Raw genomic sequence first — 11274 nt, 5'->3', positions numbered from 1 at the left:
ATAAGCTGGGGGTGATGCCCATGAAAAGAGACATAGGGCCATTGAAGGATGCTTTCCTCATTTCTGGATCTTAATGAAGTGTTTGGGAAAGAGGAGAAACAGGTTTTCTGCCAAATCAGGATAGGGGGATTGATTGTCTGTCAGATCAGATCTCAGTGCTGCAAGCACTGGGTAATTTGACAGTACTAGCAGAGTGTGTGGGCACAAGACCACAAGGCAGGCTGGTCTCTGATGTAGCAAATCCTGGAGCCATGTTTTTGGCAGCAGATCAGGTCACATAGCACAGGATTGGAGCACACATGTTGGATCTCGCTGCCATGGGCAATGAGATGCGCTGCATGTGGTATCCAGAACCTGATCTTTATGCTGCATGGTATTTTTTGCTGCACCTCTGCAGATGATGGAGAGACAAAGGCCTCTTCTGCAGGCTGAATCTGGAAAAAATAGCAATTCCCTCTGCATGAGGTTCCCTGTGTTCCCTGTGCAGGAGGACTGCTCTCTGCAGCATGCAGACTGGCACCTTGTGCCAACAGTGGGGTCCCATGCTGGGGGTTGCTCTCTGCAGTCATGGTGTTATGTAGGATGCTCTTTCTGTATCTCTGGGTTCTGTTAAGCCTGGGACCTGTAGAGTCTGAAACTTATTTTGGAAAGGTTTCCAGCATCTCCTGCAATGATACAAACTTTGGCATGAGCCATTAGATGTTGTTCTCTATGGCACATTGCAAGTGGCCCCATCCATTCTGTCTTTTCCATCTTTCCAGTTTTGGGGGCTGGTCATCCCCTTTGTAGTATATGTGCGTGCATAGGACATTAGTAAGGTGGCTTGGTGGCTGGTGGCAGACAGAAGCAGTAGGAACTGTGATAAGGATGCAGCTCCCAGGGTGCCCCAAAGATCTCTGCAGTACAGAAGACTGGGCTAAATCATTCCATAGGAAAATGGAACTGATCTGGTAGAAAAGAGGGGACAGTGACAACAGATGTAGTAGTGTAGCATCTAGGAAACATGACTCAGACTAACCTCATCCATCAGGAACCAACGACCACCAAGCTATGAATGGATCATAGGTATCAAAGATAATGTAAGGTAATGAGCACATGAAAATGTCAGGCAATTGAGAGAAAGACTTCTGGTCCCTTCTTAGATCTCCCAATAGTCACAGCAGGTTTTTTAGGTTGGCCCACTGTGTTTCTCTTTGTAGGGTGTTAATGTCCTCCAAGTATTCGGAGGGTGTCACCGGACGGGTAGAATTCAATGAGGACGGGGACAGGAAGTTTGCCAATTACAGCATCATGAACCTGCAGAACCGCAAACTGGTCCAGGTTGGGATTTACAACGGTAGCAATGTACGTACAGGCCTGGACAGGAAGGTGGGTTGAGGTGTGCTGGTGTCAACCCATGGCCTCATGTCTGTCTCTTTCCTCTGGCACTGATCACAGGTCTTGACCAACGACCGGAAGATAATCTGGCCAGGGGGAGAAACCGAGAAACCTCAAGGCTATCAGATGTCGACCAAATTGAAGGTAACAACAAATGGCAGTAGGTGTTGTGACTTAATCCACATCCTGCTGCCCTGGGCAGCCTGGTCTGGTATTAAATGGGGAAGTTGGTGGCCCTGCATGTGGCAGGGGGGTTGGAGATTCATGATGCTTGAGATCCCTTCCAACCCTGGCCATTCTGTGATTCTGTGATTCTGTGCTGCTGCCCCTGCAGCTGCCAGAACCTTCCACTCCAGAGAGGCCGTAGCAGAGACACTTAGCAAAGGTGCTAGAGAGTGTTCAGAGCAGAGCACAGCTTCCTCCTGGAGCACAGCTATAAGTGTGGTGCCCTCTGGTTGAGAAGGAGACAGTTGGAAATGGGAAATGAGAGAGAGCTACAGAGTGGAGGTAGAAGGTGCTTGCTGTTCCTTATGGCATGGAAGTCAGAGGGCACTTGGCACAGGATTGCAGCATATACAGCCAATGCAAGGCTTCAATCTGGAGCCTTTTGCTGCTGAGGCCAGAAGATCAGAAGGAAATACATTCAGAAGGTGACTAAACAAGCTAACAAGGAGTAAGTGGGCTGACAGATGCAGAGCTGGGCTCAGGAAATCTGTGAACAGCCGATGGCCAAAAGCTGGAGATGGCAGAGGGGGAATGTCCCTCCATGCCTGCTCTGCTTGTCTTTCTCTCCATGCTTTTCTCTGGAGCCTCTTTGGTGACTGGGCAAGCTGGTCTTGCCAGTGCTCCTCTTCACTAGTCCTTCTGTCCAGGCAGGGTGAATCACACACTCCTGGCTGTGAGCCTGTACTCCTGCAAAGGTGATGCAGAGGCACTGGGATGCTGCTTTACTAAGAATGTCCTGGGTAGGACTGGAAGACGCACATTTGGTCATGGCAACATGGTAGAGACTAAAGCACAGGCCAGGGCATGAATCCCAGCAGTGCAGTGACTCTCATCAGCCTGCGCTTATGGCAATGGGTGAGAAGGACTTTGAGGACAGGGAAAAATTTCCACATGACGAAGGCTGGCTTGTTTGATCCTCATCTTGGAGAGAAGACAGGTGAATGTCTCCCCATGCCGAAGTCAGGTCCTGCTGCAGGACTGGGGATGGCACTGTGGCACTCTGGCCATGTTTGCCAGGAGAAGGCAGCCCCACTCTCCATCCAGGTGGGGACAGCTCTGGAAGGGGATGGCGGCAACTGGATACTTGTGCTTTCCCCACAGATTGTAACGATTCACCAAGAGCCCTTTGTGTATGTGAAGCCCACACAAGCAGATGGGACGTGCAGGGAGGAATTCACCATCAATGGTGACCCTGTCAAAAAGGTCTTTTGCACAGGGCCCAACGAGACCATCCCAGGTAACTCCATCTGGCAGTGAGCATAGCAGCACCCCCAGCCCACCCGGCACATTTGTGACCCCAGCAGATGACTTTCCTGCTGCCTCGCTTCTGTGTGGTCTCCAAGGCTACTTTGAGGGATTGCAACCCATGTTGCTGTCTCCTGACATGCTCCCATTCCCTCTGCCTCAGTATGGTTTGAAACTAAAGCCACACAGGTGGCTGCTTTCCCTGGGGAGAGCCATGGCTCCTGCATGGGATCCCTGGCAGATGGCTGCTTCCACGTGTCCCCCCCATTTTCTCTTGCCCACAGGCCGGCCCACCGTGGCACTGTGTTGCTACGGCTTCTGCATCGACCTGCTCATCCGCCTGGCTGGTGTGATGAACTTCACCTACGAGGTTCATCTGGTGGCTGATGGTAAATTTGGTACCCAAGAGCGGGTGAGTGTAGGCAGCTTGGGGTATCACTTCTTTCACATCATGTGTCAAAACACGGCCAAGCCGTTCTCCGGAGCAGAGCTGGCCAGTGATGGGGCAGGGGCTGATCCTGCACGGGATCTTTGGCAGGTGAACAACAGCAACAAGAAGGAGTGGAATGGGATGATGGGGGAGTTGCTGAGCGGCCAGGCGGATATGATTGTAGCTCCCCTCACCATCAACAATGAGCGGGCACAGTACATCGAGTTCTCCAAGCCCTTCAAATACCAGGGTCTCACCATCCTTGTGAAGAAGGTATGGACTGGGCTGCTTGTAGGAGGGGTGGGGTGGACAGGGTGCAGCCTCGGTGGGTGTCAGCACTGCCTGCCTCTCTCCTTTGTGCTAGGAAATCCCCCGCAGCACCCTGGATTCATTCATGCAGCCCTTCCAGAGTACACTGTGGCTGCTGGTGGGGCTGTCTGTGCATGTGGTGGCAGTGATGCTGTACCTTCTAGATCGATTCAGGTGAGTGCTTCATGGGTCACTCAGGTGAAGGGAAGGTGTCACACAGATGGTCTCTGTATCCTGGAGACAAATGTGATAGGAGCAGCACTAGCATGAGGTAGACATGATTGCAGGCCAGCAGAGGGGACATGAAAGGCTGTGTGAGGGGCATATGGGCTGTGGAGCCAGCCAGGAGTGAAGAGCAGTGTGGGTACAAGTGTGGTCTGCAGGGATGAGTGCTGTAAGGCTGCATCAGAGTGCTTAGGGCATGGAAGAAGGCATGGAGAAACAAGATAAGGGACATCAGAAGAGCTCTTGCTCTTGTTTTCCAGCCCATTTGGACGGTTCAAAGTGAACAGCGAGGAGGAGGAGGAAGATGCCCTGACACTCTCCTCAGCCATGTGGTTCTCCTGGGGAGTCCTGCTGAACTCCGGCATCGGAGAAGGTGCGTTGCAGCAGGCAATGATCTGCTCTGCCCTGAACACTGTCATGGACCACCGGGACCCAAGAGGGACCTGTGCTCCTTTCCACATGCTCTTATCGGTGCCCTGGGAGAGCAGTGAAAAATAGTACAGCTCTTGTCCCCTGAGACTTCCTTGGAGGGGTGCTTGGGTTGCTGGGGGGGTGGCACACTATTGGCATAGCTGCTGTGGACTGTCCTGCCAGCCTTCACCATCAGTGATGGGAAAGGTTCTTCCTGGGCTCCCTTTCCTGGTGTTACTCATCCAGCAGGGTTCAATGCATGTTTTTCTTTGTTTGGGTAACACAAAAGATCTTCACACATCTGTTGGATAGAGCACATCTGTAGATGCCATTCATCTCGTGCGAGATGGTCGACAAGAGCAAGTCAAGCTCTTGTTGTGCCAGTCTGAGCTCTCCTCTCTCTTTCCAGGTGCTCCCCGGAGTTTCTCTGCTCGTATTCTGGGCATGGTGTGGGCTGGCTTTGCTATGATCATTGTGGCTTCCTATACTGCCAACCTGGCTGCCTTCCTGGTGTTGGATCGTCCTGAGGAGAGAATTACAGGCATCAATGACCCCCGGGTAATGATCTCTCGCTTCAATTCCCTTTCCCTGCCCATCTCTAGGCAGAGATGCCGATGTCTCCAGTGTGTACCTCCTGGTTTGGTGGCTGGTAGCACCTAGAGCCCTATTTAATGTGGGTCTGTGCCTGGGTGGGGATGGAAATACACGGGCAGGGATCAGCAGAGAAAAAGCCTGTCCAGAAACAGCACGAGGCCAGCCAAACTGCTGCCAGTTCCTGGAGAGCCTGCACTAACCAACGAGGAAACGATTCATTATGGATGAGTTATAGCTAATGAAATTGTCCCTGCGGTGCAGTCAATACTCTCAGCAGATACCATCATGACTCAAACCCATTTCCTGCTCTGGCAAGGACACAGCCACAGCCTATCAATCCGAGCAGCCAGGAATGCACTCCACAGCAGTGCCAGCCCACTGCATCCCACACCTCACAGCATCTTCTGCCCTCATCATCATCAGCCCCATTTCACTGGGGGGGTTCCTGCATCCTCAGTGCCGTGGAGTCCCTGTCACAGAGCATCCACTGTCCACCACTGTGGCCCCAGAGCATCCCCTGTCCCATCCTGAGCACTGCAGCATCCACTCCCCTATGGCATCTGCAGCTCCACTGAGGTGATCGAGATCTTCCCTGGGAAACAGATTGCTGAATGGGATGAGAAATCAGGAAACACAATTTTGGGGTGTGCCAGTTTGGTTGATGTAGAACAGAAGAAATAGGAGCTCTGCCATTGCCTTTCAGCTGCGCAACCCCTCCGATAAGTTCATTTACGCCACGGTGAAGCAGAGCTCGGTGGACATCTACTTCCGACGGCAGGTGGAGCTGAGCACCATGTACCGGCACATGGAGAAACACAACTATGAGAGCGCAGCCGAAGCCATCCAGGCTGTGCGAGACAAGTGAGTGGCACCTGCACCTTGCTGGGCAGGGGCTGGGGGGAGCAAGCAGGACGCTGATCCTCATGCATAGGTCTTAACTTAGAGCTGGTAGTCCTCTTGCTGCTCCTGCAGTGGCAGCAGACAAGCCAGGCTGCCCACCCTAACGAGTGTCCTCTTTGGTGTTCAGCAAGCTCCACGCCTTCATCTGGGACTCAGCAGTGCTGGAGTTTGAAGCCTCGCAGAAGTGTGACCTGGTGACAACAGGGGAACTTTTCTTCCGCTCCGGCTTTGGGATTGGGATGCGCAAGGACAGCCCATGGAAGCAGAACGTCTCACTGGCCATCCTCAAGTCCGTACAGCTCTCAGCCCCCACACTGCATGTGTGCTAGTATGCAAGTAGCTCCGTGTCAGGCACTGAAACCATCCCGTGGGGCATACTTCTCCCCACATCCCCTGGCTTCATCTCTCCAGGGCTGTTCTTTCTGCTCTGGTCCTGCTAGGCAGAGATGCTTCAGGTCCCCTCCAGAGCTCAAGGCTCTACTATCAGCATTAGTCTGCAGCATGCTGTGCCGCAAGGCACCTGGTCTCATGGATAAAAAGGGATTTCCATGTGTTAGTTTAGAAATGCTACATTCATTGAAGAGAAGTGACTATGGTGATGGGGATGGGAACCAGAGAGTGGAAGGAGGGGAAGATGTAGTGTCTGTTCAGGATCTGTTGATGAAACTACCTGCAGGATTGGGGTGACATAAGGAGACCTGAGACCCCACCTATGGGGGAGTAATACTGAAGGATGGCAGCAGGACGGATGGGATGGGGCTGTGAAGCCTGGAGCCCTTTGGTCCCTTCTGATATAGGAAGGGAAAGCCCAGAGCTTTAGGCATCTTGGGACAGTAGTGGGGCATGGGGATGTGTCAGGAACAGGAGGCAGGAGCATCATGGTGGGATGTGCGCTCCGTCTTGCCTCCATCCCAGAGCTGTGCCCTTGGGCTGTTCCAGACCTCACAGCGGGGATCTTGCTGGGATACAGTCTCACAGAAGGGACCTGTCTCCTTGCACAAAAGCCACATGTGCAAACACATTCACACCCTGTGCACACTCATCATCCATAGGCTTGCCAGCAGGCTGCAGTTATGCACAGGGTCCTAGGGCGGAGGGTGTGCATCCTGGCCTGCATCCCGGCCACCTGCACCAGGTCTCCTGTGACTGTCCCATCTCCTTGTGCTTTCAGGTCCCACGAGAACGGCTTCATGGAGGATTTGGACAAGACTTGGGTGAGGTATCAGGAGTGTGATTCCCGTAGCAATGCCCCAGCAACACTCACCTTTGAAAATATGGCAGGTTTGTTCTGCAAACCTCTTTCTTCCTCTTCGCTGGGTAGCCTGCTTTCACTCAAGACATTCTCCTCTCCTGAGCTCTCCTTCTGGGCCAAAGCTCTGCTTCTTCTGGGTTTGTGCTTTCCTAGCGCTGGGAGGCTGCTGTGGTGGGCTCCCATCCCACCTCATCCAAAACAGCTCTGCGAAGCTTTCTCCACCTTCCCTGGGCAGCCTCCTCAACCCAGTGGCCGCTGTGACTGTCCTTCCCCTCCCCTCTCTGCAGTCTGGCTGAGTTGCAGCTGCTGGGGTGCAATGGGTGCAAAGGGAGGGGAGCAGCACTTGGGATGGGGAAAGAAGGGAGCTGGCTGCAGTGGGGCTGAAGGCTGATGTGATGGTTGATGCCATGTTTTCCTCTCCTTGGGCCTGCTTGGTTCCCCCATGTGGTCTCTCTTCCCCCTGCCAGCACAGTGCAAGGTTAGGAGTGTCCACCTACTGAGGGCACCACTGAGGGTGGGATGGAGCACTTCATTTTATTCCTTGAGACTCAGAATGCTGTGCTGCCTCGCCATCCCCAACTATCCCTACCTCTGAGGGTTGCAGCAAGCTGAGTGCAGCTCAGAGCATGCTCCGTTTCCCAACACACCAAGCAGCAGCACCAAAGCTGGGATTTTCTGCTGCAAACAGACCTGGGAACGAGATCTGCCCCCAGTGCACAGTACAGCCCCCAGCAACACATGCTCATCCACAGCATCACTGCAGCAGCTCCGGTGCCTGACTGCAAGGAGCCCATGCAGACACCCCACACCCACCACCCCATGCCCATCCCCGTGGGTGCCTCTCTGGGACTGGGGAGGTGGGGAGGCTGGGACTGGCAGATGCCACTCGCGCTGAGCACGATGCAGAGGAAATGAAGTGTCATGGTGCAATTCCCACTGCCCCCTGTAACTTTCCTACTTATTTCAGGTGTGTTTATGCTGGTGGCTGGAGGTATTGTTGCCGGGATATTTTTAATATTCATAGAAATAGCTTACAAAAGGCATAAGGATGCGCGGAGGAAGCAGATGCAGCTGGCGTTTGCGGCCGTTAATGTGTGGAGGAAAAACCTGCAGGTAGGACAAACCGTTTTTAGAGCAAATCTCCAACAGGTGCGTTTTCCATTCCTTCACCAAATCAGTGAATGCAGAGCTGTGGATTAACATGGGGTCCCCTGTCCCATCCCCAGTAACTCCCCTGGGTGTTACTGGGCTGCTGGTGAGCTGCGGGGCCCTGCTTGTCCCCAGGGCCACGCACGGCCAACGCCACCTCCCTGGGAGGTATCGTACCCATCTCTGTCCAGGACAGAGACCTGGTCCAAATGCCATGGTTTGCCCTTGGCAGTGCTGGGGACAGTGACCTTGCTCTGCTGGGGACCATGTGTCAGAGCTGCGTTTCTGGCAGCTCTTCATGCAGGATCTCTGATATGCTCCACCACGCTCACCAGCAGAGGAAGGGAGGGTTCACCTGCAACTGCCAAGCATCCCTTCCCTGCAGTCCTGAGCATCCCTTCCCCATGGTCCCAAGCATCCCTGCCCCAAAGCCTTCTAGCATCCCTGCCCTGGGTCCCTGAGCATCTCATCCCCGTGGTCCCATGCTGCCCATCCCTGCAGTCCCATGCTGCCCATCCCTGCAGTCTCATGCTGCCCATGTGCAGAAATGCTCCAGGAATGGAGAGTTCCATCACCTCCTCCTCCCTCCCCACCCTTGGGGCTGTAGTACCCCTGCCGCATCCGAAGCAATTCCAAAAGAGAGGCGGTGTGTGCTCTTATCACTTGGGGACAAGGACATCTGCCCCCAGAATCTCCCATCCCTGTAGCACCCCAGGTGAGAGGAGCCCGGGGCAGCCACATACCTGCTGCTGGCACCGAGCTCTGGGCACGTCCCCGAGCCTCCCCTGCCCTCACCACCAGGACCACCTGGCTGCTCTCCGTGGACCCTCCAGGCTGTATCCCGCTTTGGGGAAGCAAGTCTGCGTTCAGAGCGCCAGGCGTCCTTTGGGTGGTGAAAGGCACACAGCCCCCAACGATGGGTGCCCCACGGAGCAGCGGGGGATGCTCAGGAACGTCATCTTCCCAAAGGCAGCGAGGGGAGCACGAGGCCGGGCTGCTACATCCTGAGAGCTCGCCGGGTTCAGTTCACTGATACGAGTTTCGGAAGAGCCGTTTCTTTTTTTATTATTATTTATTCTTCTTCTTTTTTTATTTTTTTTCCTTTGCTTCCAAAAAGCAGCAGCAGCGACGGGGTTAAGGCTGCTGGGACAGAGCACACTAGTTGCACTGCCATTTTTCACTTGCCAACCTTCTAGAAAATACTGCACTGGGTCCTTGGGCAGAGTCTGTGGGACTGTGAGAAAAGCATGCTGCCCTGTGGGGATAAACAGCCTCATGGTAAAGAGCCGTTTGACATTGTAAGACTTTTCCACAGGAGGAAACGTCAGAGCACTAGTATCTGGTACATTGCTAGAAGGTAGGCAAGTGGAAAGATTTATTTGTTAAAACAAACAAACAAAAATAATGGTTTTTGGGATCACAGTTTTGCCATGGCTATTTCCTGAGATGCCATGGAAGAAAAAGACATTTCATTCCATTCATCTTGCTTTCCTTTCCGTTTGTGCATGTCCGCAAAAGAGAGAACTGAGAAGGAGGAGCAAATGTATCCCCGAGCATGCTCTACGCACCAGCGGGATACATTTTGGTTACCCCCGTGCGGTAGCAGAGCCAGACCTGGTCACTCCGTCCCCCGTCGGCAAGGTCACACTCATTGGCACGAAAGCAATTGGGGAGGAATCGTTGTCAGCGCCCGCCGCCGAGCGCGGCCGGTCCCCACGGCTCGCTGCCCCCGCACCGTGGCGGCTGGTGCTCCCAGCCTGCGCCAACCAGGTCCGACTCGCTAACTCCAATGGCTACATTTTTCAGTTCTGTTTCTCTTTGAGTTCATCCTGACCCTGATGACATCATAGCGCTAATATGCTTTGCTTCCTCCCTTTCTTTTCCTTTTCTTTTTTCGTTTTTTTTTTCTTTTTTTTTCCTTTTCTTCTTTTTTTCCAGTTTCTTTTTATTTATTTCTATTTTTTTTAGCTGGTTTTACTTTGGAAAACAACCAACCAACCAAACAAAACCACCACCACCACAAACACCACCAACAACCACGTTCGGCTTTGCACAAACGCGTCATTTAAATTTTGGAATACCTTTTTTTGCAGAATGCCCATACAATGACTTCTCTTTCGATGCAGTCCTCTCTCTCTCTTGTGGCGCTAGGATTCAGTCTCAGAGCAGGCGTTGGTAGTGCAGGAGCAGCATCCCACCTCCCGCTGTAGGCAGGCTGGCGGTGGCGGCCAGGGGAAGGGCCAGGCAGCACATCCCCAGGTTCTCTCCCAAGGAAGCGAGGTCAGCGCCGCAGGCTGCCGGCAGACGCCCAGGAGACACAGGGCTGCTCCCAGAGGGGTTTCCAGCGCTGTGGACGCGAGGCCGGCCCCGTAGCTGTAGCAGCGAGGCGGCCACGCTGTGCCTGCGGGTCACAGAGGCCCTTGGAGGACTGGGAGTGACATCTCTGGTAGCCTGCTCACCCAAATGAAGGACATGACACGGGGCAGTATTCAAGTAGATTTAGCGTTTCCAATAGCACACTAGAGATCTAATCGCTTATACATATTCATTTTAGGATAGAAAAAGTGGTAGAGCAGAACCTGACCCTAAAAAGAAAGCCACTTTTAGGTCCATCACCTCCACCCTGGCCTCCAGCTTCAAGAGACGTAGGTCCTCCAAGGATACGGTAAGAGGAAGAAGAACAATTCTGCCCTCTCTCTTTCTCTCTCTTTCTCTCTTCTGCCATCCCATCGACTGCCACACACCCATCCCGAAGCTGCCAGTGTACATGCATAGCTCATGTTCGTCACCAGTCAGTCAGTCAGTGAGTCAGTCAGTCATCCCGTGTTCCTTGAGGATGCTGGGATCCTGGAGGGCAGGCAGGAGGTGCTTTGGAGTCCTGTGATGAGTTGGGAGATGCAACCGAGTTTTCGTTTCGTTTCCGTTTTCTTTTTGCCTGGATGATTTCTGATGTTCCTCTCTGTGCTTTGCTCACCGTACCGGTGCTGATCTCTTGAAACCGATGACATTTTATTTATTTATTTATTTTTCCGTTCCTGAGTGTTCCTGTACCTGTTTGTCATTGTATGCCTAAAACAATCACCCCGATTTAATTTGGGCACCGTGTCACCTCACCAAGAGCCATGCGTGTCGCATTCTCTACATGTGATTTTTGTTT

General features: G+C 53.2%; 1 protein-coding gene across 1 annotated transcript in view; it reads left to right on the top strand.

The window, feature by feature from the left end:
• Nucleotides 1-11274, top strand: part of GRIN1 (glutamate ionotropic receptor NMDA type subunit 1) — a 31823-nt gene that overhangs the window by 14462 nt on the left and 6087 nt on the right. The window contains exons 7-19 of the mRNA XM_085239190.1: nucleotides 1200-1344; nucleotides 1438-1521; nucleotides 2704-2839; nucleotides 3132-3259; nucleotides 3386-3550; nucleotides 3642-3760; nucleotides 4072-4184; nucleotides 4632-4780; nucleotides 5520-5677; nucleotides 5844-6005; nucleotides 6888-6997; nucleotides 7936-8081; nucleotides 10672-10782. Of these exons, the coding sequence (XP_085095316.1) occupies nucleotides 1200-1344; nucleotides 1438-1521; nucleotides 2704-2839; nucleotides 3132-3259; nucleotides 3386-3550; nucleotides 3642-3760; nucleotides 4072-4184; nucleotides 4632-4780; nucleotides 5520-5677; nucleotides 5844-6005; nucleotides 6888-6997; nucleotides 7936-8081; nucleotides 10672-10782 (1726 nt within the window). The remainder of the gene's footprint in view (nucleotides 1-1199; nucleotides 1345-1437; nucleotides 1522-2703; nucleotides 2840-3131; nucleotides 3260-3385; nucleotides 3551-3641; nucleotides 3761-4071; nucleotides 4185-4631; nucleotides 4781-5519; nucleotides 5678-5843; nucleotides 6006-6887; nucleotides 6998-7935; nucleotides 8082-10671; nucleotides 10783-11274) is intronic.

This window comes from Meleagris gallopavo, chromosome 19 (genome assembly GCF_905368555.1).
Source record: "Meleagris gallopavo chromosome 19, MGAL_WU_HG_1.1, whole genome shotgun sequence".
In the NCBI taxonomy this organism is placed as follows: Eukaryota; Metazoa; Chordata; class Aves; order Galliformes; family Phasianidae; genus Meleagris; species Meleagris gallopavo.
The sequence above is the reverse complement of the archived record's forward strand: the minus strand, read 5'-3'. Positions and strand labels throughout refer to the sequence as shown.